Raw genomic sequence first — 20,553 nt, forward strand, 5'->3', positions numbered from 1 at the left:
CAAATAAATAAAAATCAAATATACCTAACAAATTCATTCTGAAAACAAAAACTAAAGGAAAAAAATCTTCACAGAGTTTTATTTTCCTCAGCAAACGTTTTCTTAAATGCTTCAAGAAAGTCTTGACAAAACAGTTACCAAAATTGCCATATTCTACTACAAGAGTCCTTAATATTATAATAACATAGTTCTTAAGTTCAAAGACACACATTTTTGTCTTATTGAAATCTAGGTGCATCTTAACAATTTTGATGGCATGCCATACTAAAATTTGCAGCAATTTTTCGTTACAGTACATAAAAAAATGTGCTAGTTTTTTTTTTTTTTTTTTTATCAAGAATGCTTTTAATTATAGAATAAGAAGAATGTAAAAGATAACACCTGGCTGACTCAGTCAGTAGAGCATGTGACTCTTGATCTTGGAATTGCTAGTTTGAGATCCATGCTGGGTGTAGAGATTACTTTAAAAAAACCAAAAAACCCCAAAACTTAAAAAAAAGTAAAAGGAGAATGTAAAAGATAAAGCAAATTAAAAACGAAAATATTTTGGGACACCTGGGTGGCTTAGCTGTTGAGTGTCTGCCTTTGGCCTGGGTGAGTAATCCCAGGGTCCTGGGATCGAGTCCCTCATCAGGTTCCCTGTGGGGAGTCTGCTTCTCCCTCTGTCTATGTATCTGCCTCTCTCTGTGTCTCTCATGAACAAATAAATAAAATCTTAAAAAATCAAAAAATAAAAAATATATTTTTATATCATTCCTCTTATTTAGCATTGCTTGGGAACCAATGTTTTTCTCCTTTGGTACATAAATTAATTCAGCATGATAATTAACTTTTTCTAGGGGTCATAAACCTATAAGACATACTTCATAAAATGTACCATTCATTTGTCTATAAAAAAGGTTTTATAAAGCACATACATATAAAAATGTTTATATATTTTAGAGATTCATGAGCCCCTAGACTTATCTCTAAGTATCCATGAATCCCAGGATAAGAATGCTTGGGTTTAGATAACTATAGAATAAAGTCCTAATGTTGTAATGAATCTCTGCAAAAAGTCATTACTATATAAATTGAATTTAAGGCAAATATAAGCACTGAACGTATATACACAGAAAAGTCAGTGTTAATACATCCTTTAAGTCCCAAGGGTGGAACCAGTTTGTTTTCGCTTTTTTTTTCTTAAGATTTAATTTATTTGTTCATGAGAGACACAGGCAGAGGGAGAAGCAGGCTCCATGCAGGGAGCCCAACATGGAATTTGATCCCAGGATTCCAGATCACTCCCTGGGCCAAAGGGAGGCCCTCAACCGCTAAGCCACCCAGATGTCCCCAAAGTTTGTTTTCAAGGATGGTAATATCTTATCAAAATTAATGTCTCATCCAATTCAACAAAGACCTTTGGGAGAATGACTCTCTTTACTCTTAAGAGTCCTTTTACATTTTTTTTTTTTTAGCAAAACCACAATAAGCTCAAATTCACTATAAATAATTAAACGCAATAGTCACAGGATTAGTATAGCTAGCAATTCAGAAAGGAGGTGACGCCAGATGATCACCTTTTCTTTGGCTATGTTCCTAACTCCATTGAGGGGGACTGCTTGACAATCAAATGTTGCATGTTATTTGACAAGGAAGATAAATTGAAAATCACTTCATGTATTAAGTACATGTTTTTTCAAAATTCTGTAAGCAATGCAAAAGTTTAAGTATCCGAGCAATCATGCACAACAAGGAACTTACAGATGATACTACCTATATACAATTAGTAAGTGTTCAAATTCAACAAGCCTTACCTGATAAAAATTTATTATTGTTTAAAATCATATTTAAAATATATGTAACATATTAAAAGACTAATAATATTTAAATTATTTATAGTGATCATTAACAAATTAAGAAATTACCATATTTCAGTGTGAGAGATGTTTCAAATAATAAGGCTGCAATTAGTGCATCTTCTTTAAGCACTTTATTCCTTAAGCTCAGTCGAGCATGGGCTTCAGCTAGGGAAACTCTGAAAAAGAAAATTGATGCTAATCAAAATATGTGGATTTTATAAAGATAATATATATTTTGGAACACGTGGGTGGCTCAGTGGCTAAGCATCTGCCTACAGCTCAGGGCATGATTCTGGAGTCTGGGATCCAGCCCCACATTGGGCTCCCTGCATGGAGCCTGCTTCTCCCTCTGCCTGTGTGTCTCTCTCTCTCAAGAATAAATAAATAAAATATTTTTTAAAAGATAATATATATTTTGGCAGGAACACATGAAGGCATATGTATACATAACCATACCTTAGAGAACAGCATATTTTCACTTAAAAAAAAAAAATTTAGGGGCAGCTCTAGTGGCGCAGTGGTTTAGCGCCGCCTGCAGCCCGGGGCGTGATCCTGGAGACCTGGGATCGAGTCCTACGTAAGGCTCCCTGCATGGAGCCTGCTTCTCCCTCTGCCTGTGTCTCTGCCTCTCTCTCTCTCTCTCTCTCTCTGTGCCTCTATGAATAAATAAATAAAATCTTTAAAAAAAAATTTAGTTTCTTTTCAAAGCATTTTTTTCCTACCAAGTTCAACAGACTGTTCCAGAGCAAGCAAATACCCTGACTTGTTATCAAACACTTGGTTTCCACCCTGGCTTATCTTTATTATTCTACACCTTCTTCCCCAAGTTCTGTTCAGATAAATATCTGAAAATTAACCAAACTAAATATCTCTTATAGATATCTTTGGTGCTTTCTTCCAGTTCTTCATCTATTTAAAGTCTTCAGAATCTTGAAATTTTAGTTTTGGAAGCGACCTTAAAGTTCAGACTCCATCAGATAACTGAATCTTCTCTACAACATTTCAGGTTACTTATTGTCCAGTCTCTTTTGAACTTTTCCTAGGGCTCACTAGGAATCCATTCCTTTACCTTATATTCTTTTAAAGATTTTATTTTATTTTTTTAATTACGTATTCATGAGAGACACAGAGAGAGAGAGAGAGAGAGGCAGAGACAAAGCAGGCTCCATGGAGCCTGATGCGGAACTTGATCCCGGGACTCCAGGATCACGCCCTGGGCCAAAGGCAGGCGCTAAACCGCTGAGCTACCCAGGGATCCCCACCTTTTATTTTTATTTTTATTTTTTTTTCACCTTTTATTTTTAAACTAAGCTTTGATTACCTAAAAAAAAAAAAAAAATCTCTCAAGCTCGCTCTTTTTAAAAAGATTTTATTTATTCATGAGAGACACAAAGAGAGAGGCAGAGGGAGAAGCGGGCTCCCCGCAGGAAGCCTGATAGGGTACTAGATCCCAGGACCTTGGCATCAGAACCTGAGCCAAAGGCAGCTGCTCAACCAATGAGGGACCCAGGTGCCCCTCCCTCAAGCTTTCATTAGGCATATTGAATGATGCTGAGCTTGGAAATCAGAAAACCTGGGCTAAGGCTTTAGAATTTACTATCTCTGTGACTTCATATAAATCATTTACTTTCTGAGGTGCTTTTTTTTTTTAAGATTTTATTTATTTATTCATGAGAGATACAGAGAGAGAGGCAGAGACATAGCAGAAGGAGAAGCAGGCTTCCTGCAGGAAGCCTGATAGGGAATTTGTTTCCAGGACGCCAGGATCACGACCTGAACCAAAGGCAGACGCTCAACCACTGAGCTACCAGGTGCCCCTTTCTGCGTTTTTTTTTTTTTTAATTTATTTATTCATAGATACAGAGAGAGAGAGAGGCAGAGACACAGTCAGAGAGAGAAGCAGGCTCCATGCAGGGACCCCGATATGGGACTTGATCCCCGGTCTCCAGGACCACACCCCAGGCTGGAGGCGGCGCCAAACCGCTGCGCCACCGGGGCTGCCCTCTGAGTTTTTTTAAAGCTCAGGTATAACATGGGGACAATAATAATTCAGTTATGATTTCAAATAAAGCATTTGAAAATTTTGGGACTCACAATGATTATATAAATTTAAGCTGAAATTGGTTTCACTTAAATTTCTTTTTTAAAAAATATTTTATTTATTTATTCATGAGAGACACAGAGAGAGAGAGAGAGAGAGAGAGACAGGCAGAGGGAGAAGCAGGCTCCACGCAGGGACTCCATCCCGGGACTCCAGGATCACGCCCTCAGCTGAGCCACCCAGGCATCCCGGTTTCACTTAAATTTCTACCCACTGGCCCCTGGTTCTGTTTTCTGAGATTATAAAACAAGCCTAATACTTCTTAAATATGACAGCTCTTCAAATACTCAACGACAACTTTCCTAGTTGCCCTATATTTTCTTTTCTCCAAAATAAAATATTCCTAGCTCTTTTAATATGTCATAAGACATAACTTTCAGGCTCTTCATCATTCTGGCTACTTTCATCAAGACCAGATTTAGTTAATATTCTTTTTCAGTACAGTACTACAGGTGTGATTTAATCAGCAATGTAGAAGTGAGGCAGAACTAGCATTTTTTTAAACTCTTGATACTATATTCTATTAACATAACCTGAATTCACAGTAATATTAATAGCCATATTACACTGTTTACCCATATTAAACATAAAAAGAATGAAATCTCAAAATTTTTTCATATTAAGCCATCAAACTTTTCTTATCCATTCATTCTTGGTTAGATCAAGATCATCATTTGAGTCTATGGAGAACTCCCCAGAGTTATTTTCAAATATGACTATCATGTTCCTGATGTCCTCATCTAAGCTCCTTTAAAAATGCTGACCACAACAGAATATAGACAAAGCCTTTCAGGGAAAGAAAAGAAAGTGCTGTTCAGCTCTACTCTAGAAAAGCAAGGATGCTATTATTAGGTACCTGACTATAGAAGCAGAAGAAAAATTTTAAGTTTTTTTTTAAGATTTTATTTATTTATTCATGAGAGACACACTGAGAGAGAGAGGCAGAGACACAGGCAGAGGTAGAAGCAGGCTCCATGCACCGGGAGCCCGATGTGGGATTCGATCCCGGGTCTCCAGGATCGTGCCCTGGGCCAAAGACAGGCGCTAAACCGCTGCGCCACCCAGGGATCCCTGGGCAAAATCATCTAAACAAAGTCAATTTTATAATGAAATGTTGACAGTCTCACATAATTTATTGAATACTGCCCTGAAAGTGAACTGTAGAATGGCTGCATGGATATAGAATGGTTGTCTGTGTACCAATTACTTACCTTTTAATCTCATGGCTGACTGGGAACTGTGGCCCACTATCCCTGCCCAATATGAGAGAGTATCCTACTATATATTGCTAGCCAGGAAAAAGATCAAAATTCAAAATTCAAAGTATGATTTCTACCAAATGTGTATCCTTTTCACACCATTATGAAGTTGAAAAATCGTACGTCAAACCATCCCAAGTTGGGGACCATCTATCTAATTAATCTATCTATATATATCCATATATATATATCCATATATATATGTTTAACATATTCATCTAAAAATATATAAAACATTGAAATAAAGTATGTATTAAATATACATGATATATTTAAATTACATATGTTTGTACATGCTAGTATTTGAATGGATAATTTTGGAAGAACACACAAAAACTGTTAACAGTGATTATCTCTCTAGAGAGTGGGACGGCAATGGGTAGTTACCTGGACACCCTATTCATTTTTTTAGACTTTTCTTTTACTGTGTCCATACTTTATAATAAAAATTAGTTTAAAGTTTATTATTATTATTTTTAATAGATCTTATTTATTTATTCACGAGAGACACAGAGAGGAAGAGACAGACAGAGGGAGAAGCAGTCTCCACACAGGGAGCCTGATGTGGGACTCCATCCCCAGTCTCCAGGATCACACCCTGGACTGAAGGGGGTGCTAAACCGCTGAGCCACCCAGGCTGCCCCAGTTTTTAAAATAACTTTTCAAGGAACAATAATAGATGAGTCTATTAAAGTATTTAAAAGTACAGGGAATGATGTACTTGAAAAGATATTTTTCTAGGTTCAACTAAAAATGCCTGGAATATAAAAAAGCCACATTTTAAAAAACAATTATTTGCATTTGAAATCATTGCACTTTACTCAGACACATCTCATACAGGGGTTCCAGTAAAAAAATAATTTCATGAAAACAAGTACTGGAGGTTCAAACGATGTAACAGTATAACAAAAGGAATTGTTAAAAAATCACCTTAAAATCTTTTGGAACAAGGTAAATTATAAACCAGCCAACTAGCAATAAAACAAAAAAAGAAACAAGTGAAACATAATAAAGTTAATTAAACACATAATTTAAAAGTCAATACTGGCTTTAAAATTTTAGACTGAATACCTACAAATATTTTAATGCAGATGCTGACAGTTTTGATCCACTTATAGAATCTGTTCTGATTCTTCGACTTGCTAGATAATAGCCATGAATCATTCTTTCTGCCTCCAAACTGAATTCTACATTCAAATTCTTTGCAAAAGCCAGTAGCTAAATTAAAAATATGAGAAATTTAAGAAATTCACACTTAAAAAAAGATATTCAAACTTTATTATAAAATCTATATGACAAAACCCCAAAGTATGCATATTTTATTTACATCAAAGTTGATTAAATATCTGGGGCCATCCCAAAGTCATTAAGCACTTGAACTCATAGTCTTATACTTGTAAATATTGTTAGAAGTTTAGCCAGAATAATCTCTTTCTTCCTCTTAGTACAGAAATGTTCTGTGCAATGTATTTGAATGACTATCAAGTCTCTGTTTCCAGTGGAATAAAGGCTCACTTAGATTTTTTCCAATGGGAAAAAGGCTTCCTTCAGCAGCTCATTTCCCTTTGAATGGCTTTAATTCTTTGACAATTTATTTCTTTTTTTCTTTTTATAAAGATTTTTATTTATTCATGAAAGAGAGAGAGAGAGAGAGAGAGAGAGAGAGGCAGACACACAGGCAGAGGGAGAAGCAGGCTCCATGCAGGGAGCCCGATGTGAGACCTGGGACTCAATCCTGGGACTTGATCCCGGGACTCGAGACTCGAGACTCGATCCCGGGACTCCAGGATCACGCCCTGGGCCGAAGGCAGGTGCTAAACCTTTGAACTACCCAGGGATCTCCCCTTCCTTCCTTTTAAAGAACACAGTTGAATACTAGCAATGTGGGAGGTATGGTGTTAATTACTATGAAGGTGGGCCTTGGAGATTGAGTTAAGACTTCCAAGAGAGAAGAAGCTTTCAACAAAATGATTAGCACTGTCTTCTCTGAGTTTTGTGCTTTTTTTCTTTCAAAGGATTCCCAGTCCCTTAAATCCTTAATCCATGGAATCATTTCTAGTTTTCATTATCCTGATTGTTTTCTGGTTTTTCAACTCAGAATCAAAAGGAAAATTTTATGATAATAAGGTTGCTATTATATTTAAATATAACCTTTTAAAGGATTTGGGTACTCCTGCATTAGAGTATATCCTGTCTTCTTTATTCTCTTTACACTCCATGGTTCACCCTCTAGACCTTCATAACTGAATAATAATATTATCAATAATAGCAGTAGCCTTCTCCAAGTTTTACCCAATGGAATCACAGTAATGTGCCACCTATCTCCCCCTTTAGGAAATGATTTGTTCCCAGCTACCAGGAATGCTGTTAGGATTGGCCTCCAGGCTCCTTCAGGGAATGCCTTAGGACAGCCCATAATCAAATCACTGACTGAAGTGGAAGTGGGGCAAGTGTTATAAAAATAAGTCCGTCTATTTATGTCCAAAGCAAAACAATTCTGGTGGGTATCTTTAACCCTAGAGCTCTTTGTGGGGCTATCTTTGGACCCGCATCACAGCTTGAGTCCTTTCACTGCTAATCCCGCTTCCTTCTCCCTTCCATAGGTTTTTGTCATTGTTTTAAGATTTTATTTATTTATTCTTGAGAGACACAGAGAAAGGCAGAGACTTAGGCAGAGGGAGAAGCAAGCTCCCTGCAAGGAGTGTGATGTGGAACTTGGTCCCAGGACCCTGGGATCACAACTTGAGCCAAAGGCAACTGCTCAACCACTGAGCCACCCAGGAGCCCCATCCCTTCCACAGGTATTAACAGAAGTGCTAAAAGAGCACTGCTGAATAAACAATGGCACACTAAACTCATCTTGGTCAGCCTCTTGGAGAGCCCAGGCTGTGATACACTCTATCTAATTTGTTTTGAGTAATGGACAGATTTATCTTCTGGAGAAATCATTTTCACTGTACAACTTTTCTCTACAGTCTGACGAATCAACTATAAATTTTTTTGCCTCAGCTTGAAGGCTTATTGTAAATTTGACAAATCCTAATCCTAATGACTCTATCATGTAATTCCTACTCCAGTCAGCTAATTCTCCTCATAGTTTTCCATGTATATTTATTTCTACTTTTGTCTTTGCTCCTACTTTCATTTCTGTTTAGAATGCCCATCCTTCCTGTCATCTAAATCTTACTTTTTCTTCAAGCTCAATTAAAATCTCACCTCCTTGAAGTCTTCCCAATTCTTGCATTCTACTTGATATCTTCCCTCCTGAATTCCTAAAATACTTGCAGTTAACACCACCCAGCTTAGCACTTAAATTGTCCCTTAATGGCTCCATATATCTTGTTTTATCTCAATTAAATGATAAAGAAGATTTATTTTTCTGTGAAAATATAAAAGAGCAGAAGTAGGCTCATATATAAAGATATCCAGTAACTACCTAAATAATAAATCCCAGGGTTTTTGTTTTTGTTTTTCAGAGAAAAACTGGGCAAAAATTTCCCTGGGTCATTAGGGTGTCTATATATTTAGTACTCTCATACCTAGAGACTAGCTACTTTTTTCTTATATATTAAAACAAACAGGGGCGCCTGGGTGGCTCAGTCAGTTAAGCACCCGACTCTTGATTTTGGTTCAGGTCATGATCTCAGGGTTGTGAGATCGAGCCCCATGTTGGGTTCTGTGCTGGTCATGGAGCCTGCTTAGGATTCTCTCTCTTCCTCTGCCCTTTTCCTCCAAGAAATATAACTAACTAAATAATAAAATAGGGACACCTGGATGGCTCAGCGGTTTAGCACTGAGGTGTGATCGGCCCAGGGTGTGATCCTAGAGTCCCAGGATCGAGTCCCACATTGGGCTCCCTGCATGGAGCCTGCTTCTTCCTCAGCCTGTGTCTCTGCCGTTCTGTGTCTCTCATGAATAAATACATAAAATTTTAAAAAATAATAATAAAATAAAACAAAAAGGCCTAATTTATCATATTCTTTTTCTGTTCTAAATTATGTCAATAAACAATGCTTATAATTCAGCTTTAAGTCCTCCTCACTTTTCAACCTTTTACCCAGCAATCTACCTGCAAGGAAGGCAGGTATGAAAAATAATTTTAACGACTCATAGATTCCCACTCCAGTAATTCCCTGCCCTTTATCTATCCTATCCAGATACTTTAACTCTACTGTTGATAGATTCTGAAGATTTAATATTAAAAGGGCATCACTTGTAAATACTTGTGTACCTTTAGTAGCTATAAACATCATTACTAATTTACATCGTCTACTCTCAGGTTCCCTGAATATGCTGCACGTGTTTTCATGGCAGGACACTGAAATGGGGGAGTCATGACAGGTATGCTCTTAGGTCAGAACTTTGAAGGCATTTATATAAAATTAATCCCTTTGAATAGTCTATAAAATGTAAATAACTGGACATCTATACAGCCTCTCATAATTTCCAGAGAAATATTCTATTGGCTTTTTTTAAATAAATTTATTTTTTATTGGTGTTCAATTTACCAACATACAGAATAACACCCAGTGCTCGTCCCATCAAGTGCCCCCCTCAGTGCCCGTCACCCATTCACCCCCACCCCCCGCCCTCCTCCCCTTCTACCATCCCTAGTTCGTTTCCCAGAGTTAGGAGTCTTTATGTTCTGTCTCCCTTTCTGATATTTCCCACACATTTCTTCTCCCTTCCCTTATATTTATTGGTTTTCTTTTTATTGAGATTTTTAAAAGTCATTTGGAGAGCTGTGCAAAGAATCAACTCAACAATTAACTCAATTAATATTTATGTCCTTATACAGTTTTTAAATTATAATCCTAAATATTTTCTATACAATGTCCTTAAAATATTTAAAAGCCGAAAGGGACTTGGAATCAAAGAGATCTAGGGACTCTTGGGTGGCTTTGCCGTTGAACATCTGCCTTGGGCTCAGGATGTTATCCTGGGATCTGGGATCAAATCCTGTATTGGGCTCCCAGCCCGCTTCTCCTTCTGCCCGTATCTCTGTCTCTCTCTTTCTCTCTCTCTGTGTCTCTCATGAATAAGTAAATAAATCTTAAAAAAAAAAATCTGGACAGCCCTGGTGGCGCAGTGGTTTAGTGATGCCTGCAGCCTGGGATATGATCCTGGAGACCCGGGATCAAGTCCCATGTCGGGCTCCCTGCATGTAGCCTGCTTCTCCCTCTGCCTGTGTCTCTGCCTCTCTCTCTCTCTCTCTCTCTCTGTGTCTCTCATGAATAAATAAATAAAATCTTAAAAAAAAATCTAAATAAAGAAAACGGAGTGCTCGAATTCTATTTCAACTGAGAAACATTAGCACAAATATGCTTGGTACTCATTCTTTCTACCTGTACCTTTTCAAAATCTTCAGTTGTGAAGTTCTTAGAAGCTACATAAAGCTGCCCTTCAGGATCAATGGCTTTCTTTAAAGTATGTTGCACAGTAGAAAGAAGTGGGTAGAAAGAAGATGATTCATTGCAATTAATCAATAATCCAAATGTCTCTAGGAGATTAGCTGGAATCAAACTGCAATCCTACATCAAATGAAAATGTAAAATGCAAACATTAAACTCTGACATTTCCAAAAACACTTCAGAAATAATTATAAATTAAGTATTGTTTATAATTATTTAAATTACTAAGATAGTTATAATATTATTTCATTACAGTAAATTATAGGACTGTTTATTTTATTTTATTTTATTATTTGTTATTATTATTATTTAAAATGATTCCTGAGTAGCAAGGGAACTCAATATGATCAATTTTTTAATGCTCTTTATTATTATTACTTTTAAATATTTTCTTTATTTATTCATCAGAGACACACAGAGAGAGGCAGAGACACAGTCAGAGGGAGAAGCAGGCTCTAGGCAGGAGGCCTGATGGGGAATTTGATCCCAGGACTCCAGGATCACACACTGAGCCAAAGGCAGACACTCAACTACTGAGCCACCCAGGTATCTCTTTATTATTTTCTTATACATTATTCATTAAAGCCTACTCTACTGCCTATTCAAATAATAATTTCTAGTAAACAGACACCTTCTTTGCCTCACTAAAAAAATGAAAAATTTCAAACAACTGCTTCATTATTTAGCTCTAGTATCCTATTAAAGATAGGAATGGGTTAATAACAAAACATTAAGAACAACAAAAATATTGAGATTAAAATCTGTGATTAGGGATCCCTGGGTGGCGCAGCGGTTTGGCGCCTGCCTTTGGCCCAGGGCGCGATCCTGGAGATCCGGGATCGAATCCCACGTCAGGCTTCCGGTGCATGGAGCCTGCTTCTCCCTCTGCCTGTGTCTCTGCCTCTCTCTCTCTCACTGTGTGCCTATCATGAATAAATAAAAATTAAAAAAAAAAATCTGTGATTAAATTCCCCAAACATTCTAGAAGTAAAATATACATATAGCTCACCATCTGACCAATTAGAGTGTTGGTTTTCTGCATATTTTTCCTTGAAGATGAATCCATATCAACAAAAGACCAAAAACTGCACTGAACTGGAAAAGTCATGTGTTGATTAACATCATTCCCAAACTTCTTTCCTGGGATGTATACTGTGATGCTTCTGCTTTCCAAAACTAGGTCAAAAGACATTACCCATTTATTATTTAGGTTCATTTTGGTCTATATTTCTACAAATTAATAACAAAATACTATTATATAGCATTTTACCGCCTAAGTGTTGGACAGTAAAGGCACAAGTAAATTGGTTGTTTGCAAGACATGGCTAAAATTAGAGGTTCTGTCAAAAAAAGAACAAGACAAGAAAAATATTTGAATGTTTATGTGTCCCATGACTTGATGAGAACAACAGTCTACAGCATGTAGCTGGAATTATGGTGAGTGTCTGGGTGGAATAGGCAGAGTGTTAAGAGACTGATCATATAGTTCATGCTTACAAGGGGGGCTGAAATTAAGCAATGTTCTTTTATGTGGAAAAAAGAAAGCAGGACATATATGTGAGAGTGAAAGAGGGTAAGTAAGATTGAGAGAGAATATAAACTACAACGACTAGGGGAAAATATATTTCAAATCCAACATGCTGAAAACCAAATTCATCATTTCTCCTCTTCAAATGGCTCTGTATACATTACTCACAATTAGGGGTATCACCATCCAACTACTTAAAACCCATGTACAAAAAAAGTAGAAGTAACATAATCTCCTTTTTATCCTTCCTTCACCCCTTACAACCATTCAATATATGGATTCAATCTGATTCCTAAGATTCTATCTTCCAAATATTTATCAAATTAGCCTTCATTCATGATAACAGAGTCTTTTGCTTATATGTATCTTTCCCTTGGGTCATAAGGTAAGTATATATTTTTGACACTATAGAAACTGCCAGAACAGTTTTCAAAAAGGTTGTACTATGTACCAACAGTATATAGGAATTCCAGTTTTTCCACAATCTTGGTAACATTTGTTGTCAATCTTTTTAGTTTTTGTCATTCTAGTAGCCAGGGCCAGCTACTTAATATGTGAGTCCAGTGTAGACTAAAAATATGGGCTCCTTAATCAAAAGCAAGGGAAAAGCTACTGTTAAGAGTACTAATATGTAAAGCTTTTTCCTTTAAAAATATTTTATCATTTATGAAATGTAATAAGACTGGTCTGGAGAAATCAGAATCCTCATCCTTTACTGGTGGGAATGTAAAATTGCATAGCCACTGTGGAAAACAGTTCGGTGGTTCCTCATTAAGTTAAACACAGAATTACCTTATGATCTAGCATTCCACTTCTAGGTATATACCCAAGAATTGAAAGTAAGGACTCAAACAGATACTTGGACTCCAATGTTCAGAGCAACATTATTCACAACAGCCAAAGATAGAAACAACCTAAGCATCTCTCAACAAATGAGTGAATTTTAAAAAATGGTATGTACATTAAATGGAATCTTATTCAGCAATGAGAAAAGAGATTCTTGAATAGACAAATTCATAAAGACAAAGTAGAGTAGAGGCTACTAGGGGCTGGAGGTAGGGGGAAGGATATGGTGTTACTGTATAAATGGGTACAGAGTTTCTGTTAGGCATTATGAAAAGTTCTGGAAATGGAGAGTAGTAATGATTACATAACATTGTGAATGTACTAAATGCCACTGAATTATATACTTTAAAATGTTAAAATGGTAAATTTTATGTTATGTGTATTTCACCATAGAGAACTCCTTCAACTTGGAAAAGAATATCTATAAAAAACCTATAACTAACATCATATTTAATGGTGACAAACTCAAAACTTTCCTGCTAAGATCAGGAATAAGACAAGGATCTCTCTTTTCACCACTGTTTCTCTTTTTCTTTTTTTTTTTTTTAAAGATTTTACTTATTTATTCATACTACACTTGATCTTAGCCAAAAGGTGGAGAAGCGATAGATTTTACTTATTTATTCATGAGAGACAGAGAGAGAAAGGTAGAGGGAGAAGCAGGCTTCCCACGAAGCAGGGAGCCAGTAGGGACTCTATCCCAGGACCCCAAGATAATGACCTGAGCTGAAGGCACAAGCTTAAATGACTGAGCTACCCAGGGAGCCCTCACCACTGTTTTTCAACATCAGAGTGAAGTCCAAGCTAAAAACAGCAGACAAGAAAAGTAATCTGGGCCAATAAAAACTTACATGTTAGCACAACTTAAGGCAAAAGCCAAAACAGAGCATTTGTATATTAAATTTCTCTTTTTATTTATAAAGGTAAAAGGAGAAATATTTAATATAATTTCTCAATTCCTAAAATGTGTACAATACAAAGCTGTTAAGTAACTCCTTGACAATAATGATACTATCAAACAGGTAAAAATTAATTAGAAAAAAATATTGTTTACCTGATTGAAGCTGTTCTAGTTTATCTTTTTTGTGTGAAGCCAAGTCTCCTATAAAGCAGATACCACCTTTAGCTAGCAAAGCACTGCCAGCTTGAATGCTAACTGCTCCAGTTCCATATTTATTCCTGGTTAGAGTAGGAAAAATTTCAGTAGAGACTGGATTACGTATACCACGGGGCACAAGGTTTATACTAAAATTCAAAAGCCTAGGAAAAAATAAATTACTCATTACTATTATTCAATGTTTGACTTTCAGAAGTGATAATGTATAACAGCTACACAATTAAATTTAATCTGAATGTTTCATGAGCAACTTTTTTTTTAAGATTTTATTTTTAAGTAATCTCTATACCCAACATGGGGCTCATACAACCCAAGTAATCTCTATACCCAACATGGGGCTCATACAACCCTGCAACCAAGAGTTGCATGGTCTACTGACTGAGCCAGCCAGACACCCCTAGTGAACACCTTTTCTAAGGATAAAAACATATATGAGACATGGTCCTTAACTTGGAAGGTTCACAGCCTAAAAAGAGAGACATAAACAAAAAACTAAAACACAATGTGTTTTCATGAGAACATCCACAGGAGAGTATTACTTCTTCCTGGAAGGAAGTCAGAGAAAGGTACAAAGAGATGACATTTGAACTGGGCCTTCCTCTTTATGGATTGCTTTCTTTTGTTTATTCAGAATTTTTGCATTTAGGCTTGCCAATAGCCCATAAAGACTATCTCTGCTGCCTATTTATCATGGTAACTCTTGATATATCTTTCTGTTTTCTAATCTCTTTGCCAATTGCCTCAGCCTCTTCATTTCTCAAATTTAGATTTTTTAAAAAAGATTTTATTTATTCATGAGAGACAGAGAGAGAGAGAGAGAGAGAGAGAGAGGCAGAGACGGAGGCAGAGGGAGAAGCAGGCTCCCCACGGGGAGCCCAGTGTAGAACTCGTTCCTGGAACTCCAGGATCACGCCCTGAGCAGAAGGCAAGACACCCAACAACTGAGCCACCCAGGTGTCCCTCAAATTTAAATTTTAAGAAAGGCTTATGATTGTCTTAGCTTCGCTTTCAAATCCTTGCCACAGAAATCATAGCTTGGGGCGCCTGGGTCTGCCTTCAGCTCAGGGCGTGATCCCTCAGTCCTGGGATTGAGTCCCACATGGGGCTCCCCACGGGGAGCCTGCTTCTCCCTCTGCCTCTGTCTCTCATGAATAAAGAAATAAAATATTAAAAAAAAAAAAAAGAAATCACAGCTTGCTGGTGCAATCAACTATAATGAGCAGACATAGACATCCAGTGTAAAAGAGGACGAAGCAGTATTTTTAAATATGGATAGGTAGATGCTATAAAATTTCTAGTGTTTATGCCATTCCAAGATATTTGGATGTTAGTTTGAAGATATATAAATGGGGGAATGAGATTTATTAAGAAACTTTTGCAAAAGTGTATAGCAGTGGTTTTCAACCCTAGCTCAGATTAAAATCACCTGGGGAGATTTTTAAAATTCCAATGGCAAGCCCCACCCCAAACCATTCTAAGGGTGGGGCAAAGTCACAAATATTTTTTTAAAAATTCTCCCAAGTGGGGCACTTAGGTGGCTCTGTCAGCTAAGCATCCAGCTTTTGATCTCAACTTGGGTCTTGACTCAGGGTCATGGGCTCAAGCTCCATGAGGTGCTCCATGCTGGGCATGGAGCCTAGTTAAAAAGGAAAAAAAAATTCTCCCAGATAATTTTAATATGCAGGAAGGCTGAGAACCTAGTTATATAGAACAAGGGGTCTCAAACTTGTCTGTCGACACATTGGAATCCAATGAGAAATTTTTTTTTTAAGATTTTATTTATTCATTCATAGAGACACACACACAGAGAGAGAGGCAGAGACACAGGCAGAGGGAGAAGCAGGCTCCATGCAGGGAACCTGATGTGGGACTCGATCCCAGTTCTCCAGGATCACACCCCAGGCTGCAGGCGGCGCTAAACCGCTGCACCACGGGGGCTGCCGGAGAAATTTTTTTTTTTGAAATTTTTTTAAAATAGTGATAAAAGGTCACATAATGTAAAGTCAAAATACAAAAATCAATTATATTTCTATATATTCGCAGCAAACGTGAAAAATGAAATTAATAAAACACTACTATTTTTAATAACATCAATATTTTCAAATATCTAGAAATCACTAGCAAAATACAGGCAAGACCTTTATAAAACATTGCTAAGAGAAATTAAGGAAGATTTAAATAAATGGAGATATACACTACATTCATGGATCAAAAGACTCAATATTGTTAAGATGTAAATTCTCCCTAAAATTGATTTATAAGTTAAATGCAGTTCCAAAAAAATCTTTAATGGCCTTTTTTTGGGGGGTGGTGAGAGATTGGTATTAATATATGGATTCTAAATTTTATAAGAAAATGAAAAGGACCTAAAATAGTGAAAAAGAATCTTGAAAATGAAGAATAAAGTTGTACCACTTGATTTAAAACTTAACATAGAACTACAATAATAAAAAATGTATGGTACTATATAATTATGGACAAATAGGTCAAAATAACAGAAAAGAGTTCAAATTGATTTAGGTATAAAAGTTCAATTTTATACCTAGTTTATATCCAGTTCAACTGATTTCCAACAATGGTGCCACAACAATTCAATGAGGAACGGAAACTCTTTTCTTTCTTTCTTTCTTTTTTTTTTTTTTTTTAAGATTTTATTTATTTATTCATGAAAGACACAGAGAGAGACACAGGCAGAGGGAGAAGCAGGCTCCATGCCAGGAGCCCAATGTGGGACTTGATCCTGGGTCTCCAGGATTACGCCCTGGACCGAAGGCATGAGCCAAACCACTGAGCCACCCAGGGATCCCCCAGAAAGTCTTTTCTTTCTTTCTTTTTTTTTTTCAGAAAGTCTTTTCAACAAAAGGTATGGAAAAACTGTATAAATGCATAGGAAAAAAACATTAATCTTGACTCCTATCTCACACCATATATAAAAATTAACTTATGATGAATAGCAGACCTAATATGAAAGCAAAAACTACAATGCTCCTAGAATAAGATATAAAAAAAAATCTTTATGACCTTAGTGTAGGAAAAGATTTTTTTTTTAGGGTTTTATTTATTTATTCATGAGAGACACTGAGAGAGGCAGAGACATAGGTAGAGGGAGAAGCAGAGTCCCTCCAGGGAGCCTGATGTGAGACTTGATCTCAGGACCCCGGGATCATGACCTGAGCCAAAGGCAGACACTCAACCACTGAGCCACCCAGATGTCCCTGGAAAAAATTTCTTAAACAGAATCCAGAAAACTCTAAGCTTAAAAAAAACCAATAAATTGAATTTCATCAAAATGAAAAAGTTTGCTCATCAAAGACATTTTTAAGGCAAAAAAAAAAAAATACTAGCTTTAGACTAAAAGAAAAATCTCATGGTACATATATGTAACAAAGGATGTATATGGAGAACAATCCCACCTAACAGCGGGCAAAGGACTTGAACAGACAGATACTTCATAAAAGAAGATATGTGAGCAGCCAATATGCCAATAAGCAAAGACCAGCAGGCATCAGTTGAAATGTAAATTACAAACATAACGTGATACCATTTCACATGCACCAGAATGGCTAAATTGAGAAAGACTGACAATACCAGATGTTGGTGATGATAGAAACAAGTGGAACCTTACATTGTTGGTAGAAATGTAAAATGGTATAACCACCTTGGAAAACCTTTTGGCAGTATCTCATAAAGTTAAATATATACACCTACCTAATAACATAGCAATTCCATTTCATATCCAAGAAAATGAAAATACAAGTCCAGAAAAAAGACCTGTATAGGAATGTTTACAGCAGATTCATTTATAATAGTGAAAACATGCAAAATCCAATGTCCATCAATGGGAGAATGGATAAACAAATTCTGGTACATTCATATAATGGACTACTACTCATCAATAAAAACAATGAACTACTGACATAGACAACTGGGTCAATCTAAAAAACATGTAGAGTGAAAGAAAGTAGGCCCAAAAGAGTATGTATACATTGTATGATTCTTTTTTTATGAAGTTCAAGAACAGGAAAATTGACCTATGGTGACAGAAATCACCTATGGAGATAGGAATTAAATGAAGGAGCTTTCTGAGGTGATGGAAATGTTCTATATCTTATTGTGATGGTGGCTATTGCAGTGCATGCACTTGTCAAAACTTACTGGATTATATACTTAAGATCTGATTATTTTACTACATATAGATTTTAACTAAAAAGCAAAAATATCTCCTATCACCCCAAATACCACAGAAGACAAACAGAAAAAGAGACAAAGGCCTTAATTTACATGAGATATCACAAATCATTTAGAAATAAACTAAATAGAAAATGGACAATAATAGTCAAAGAGGTTCAAAGAAAAATAAAAGTGTTTAACAAGCTCTAACTGATGCTAATCTAATTAAAGAAATGCAAATTAAAATAAAATACCATTTTCCACCCATCAGAAGGCTAAATTTAAAAGTCTGATAATACCCAGTGTTGGTGAGGCTGTGAGGAAACAAATACTCTTATGCTCATCCATGGAAGATTAAATTGGTGCAATCTGTAGCAGTTAGTACCACATTTACATTGCAATTTAATTTTAGCAAAACATCATCTGTCCAATTAAGTTAATTTGCATTTTTTACATTTTAAATTCATTCTATAAATTTGTTTTTGCTTTACAAATGCATCCAAGGTATTAATACAAGAAGTTTATCCCTAGCTTTTGAACACTTAAGTAACTTTAAAAATGGTACTTCCTAGTGGGGAGCCCCAAAATGTTGAGTAGATGTTTATTCCAAAGTTAGGATGATAGCCCCAAAACAGTAATTGTGGCACTTTTCACAGACTTATTTGGATACAGTGCATGAGTATTTTTTAATGGAATCTTGTAGAAAAATAAGACAATGGCTTGTTGGCTCTTAGGGGGAAGATTATTTTTAAATGAAAGCAAAGTACAAAAGCAGAACACTGATCTAGGAAATGAGGGAAAAGGAAGCCTGTTAAGGATGCATTTATTTGTAAACTAGGTCTGAGTGGGGAATTGGTTGAAATTTTGAATGGTTAGATCCTCAAAATACTGAAGCAAATATCCAATTAATCAATTCCTGTTTCTAAAGTTTTGAACTTCGTTAATAAAAGTTTGTTTTAAATATTTATACTGTCCAGATAAATTCTAAATATTTGTCTTGTAATAATGCTCATGGAAAGGATTTATGCAAATCTATGACCACTTTACAATTTGAAAACATTCATGTCACATATTTTACCTGTCTATAAGTAGAGTATCACTTGTTATAATTAAAATATCCAGGCAATCTTTCAGTTCCTTGTTACGGTCACATGTTTGTACCAGACTCATCAGTAAACAGAGCTTGAGCAAATTATAAGTCCCAGGAGGAACAATTTGTGATGCAAAGATATTGGCAAGTATTGCTGTAAATTTCCAGCATGAGTTGGACGTCAAAGAGAGAAGATCCTTGAAATTGTTGCTAATTCCTGAGGGAACTGAAAATAAATATTAACACATTTTTAAAAAGGGTTTTTAAAACAAGAAAATGACATTATAGATCTCTAATTCCATTTATCTAAAATATTATCAAATTGTAGTTCTAGTAATGCCATATGGATTCAAATTCTTATAATAATATTAAATTATTATATATAGTAAATATATGAAATTATGATTAGAGGTCACTCTAGTCTCTTAATTTTATCCCAGGAAATATAACAGAAGGAAGCAGTTACCCCATGAGTCCACACAGTGGGGGGCAAGCAAATACCTAGTTCTTTTACTTTTAAGGAAAACACAGCCAGGTCAGAGGCCTCCTGTATTGCAGTGTTTGCTTTTATATTTCTGTTTAAAACAATACCACCTTTAGTGAGAGCTAAATAGTAGAATGGGAAATATTTGAATGTTGTTGTTAAAAGGGAAGATTTACTGTCTATTACGGAAGATTTACTATTACTTTGAAAGCACTGTACTGTACTTTACTGTAACATTCTAGATCTTTTCCACTCCCCTACTCTATCCAGCTCCTGAAAGAAATGAGTGATTTAATCCAATTGATCACTGGGAGGAATAGCTGTGCATACATAACCTACTCCCTTTCTCCTTCCTCTTAAGCCACCATCATAAAGCAATTATTTCCTATATCCATTTATACCTACGGACCAAGGGAGACCTACTTTAGTGTAGCTCCTGACACATTTGGGTGGTTAAATCTGCCTAATTCTGTAGTGCAGCATGAGAAAAAATACATTTTCACCTACATATAAATCATGCTCTGCTGCCAAATCAATAAACTGGAAACACTTCAAAGAAAAAAATATTTAAAATATCATTAAAATATGTATTGTCCATTAGTGCTTCCTTTCATCAATATTTTTATTCTTTTAAGAAACTTTTCTCTTCTGGGATGCCTGGGTGGCTCAGCGGTTGAGCATCTGGCTTTAGCTCAGGGCATGATCC

The 20,553-nt window shown here is 36.1% G+C and overlaps 1 protein-coding gene across 8 annotated transcripts in view; it reads right to left on the reverse strand.

The window, feature by feature from the left end:
• Positions 1-20,553, reverse strand: part of MCMDC2 (minichromosome maintenance domain containing 2) — a 38,151-nt gene that overhangs the window by 7,597 nt on the left and 10,001 nt on the right. For 6 of the 8 annotated variants that reach the window (XM_072804384.1, XM_072804388.1, XM_072804390.1 and 3 more), the window contains 6 exons: positions 19,352-19,589; positions 14,041-14,246; positions 11,622-11,788; positions 10,553-10,732; positions 6,277-6,419; positions 1,908-2,017 (listed from right to left, as the gene is read on the reverse strand). In XM_072804384.1, coding sequence (XP_072660485.1) covers positions 1,908-2,017; positions 6,277-6,419; positions 10,553-10,732; positions 11,622-11,788; positions 14,041-14,246; positions 19,352-19,589 — 1,044 coding nt within the window. The remainder of the gene's footprint in view (positions 1-1,907; positions 2,018-6,276; positions 6,420-10,552; positions 10,733-11,621; positions 11,789-14,040; positions 14,247-19,351; positions 19,590-20,553) is intronic. The other 2 variants (XM_072804389.1, XR_012020092.1) reach the window with 2 other exon arrangements.

This window comes from Canis lupus, chromosome 28 (assembly GCF_048164855.1).
Source record: "Canis lupus baileyi chromosome 28, mCanLup2.hap1, whole genome shotgun sequence".
NCBI classification, from domain to species: domain Eukaryota; kingdom Metazoa; phylum Chordata; class Mammalia; order Carnivora; family Canidae; genus Canis; species Canis lupus.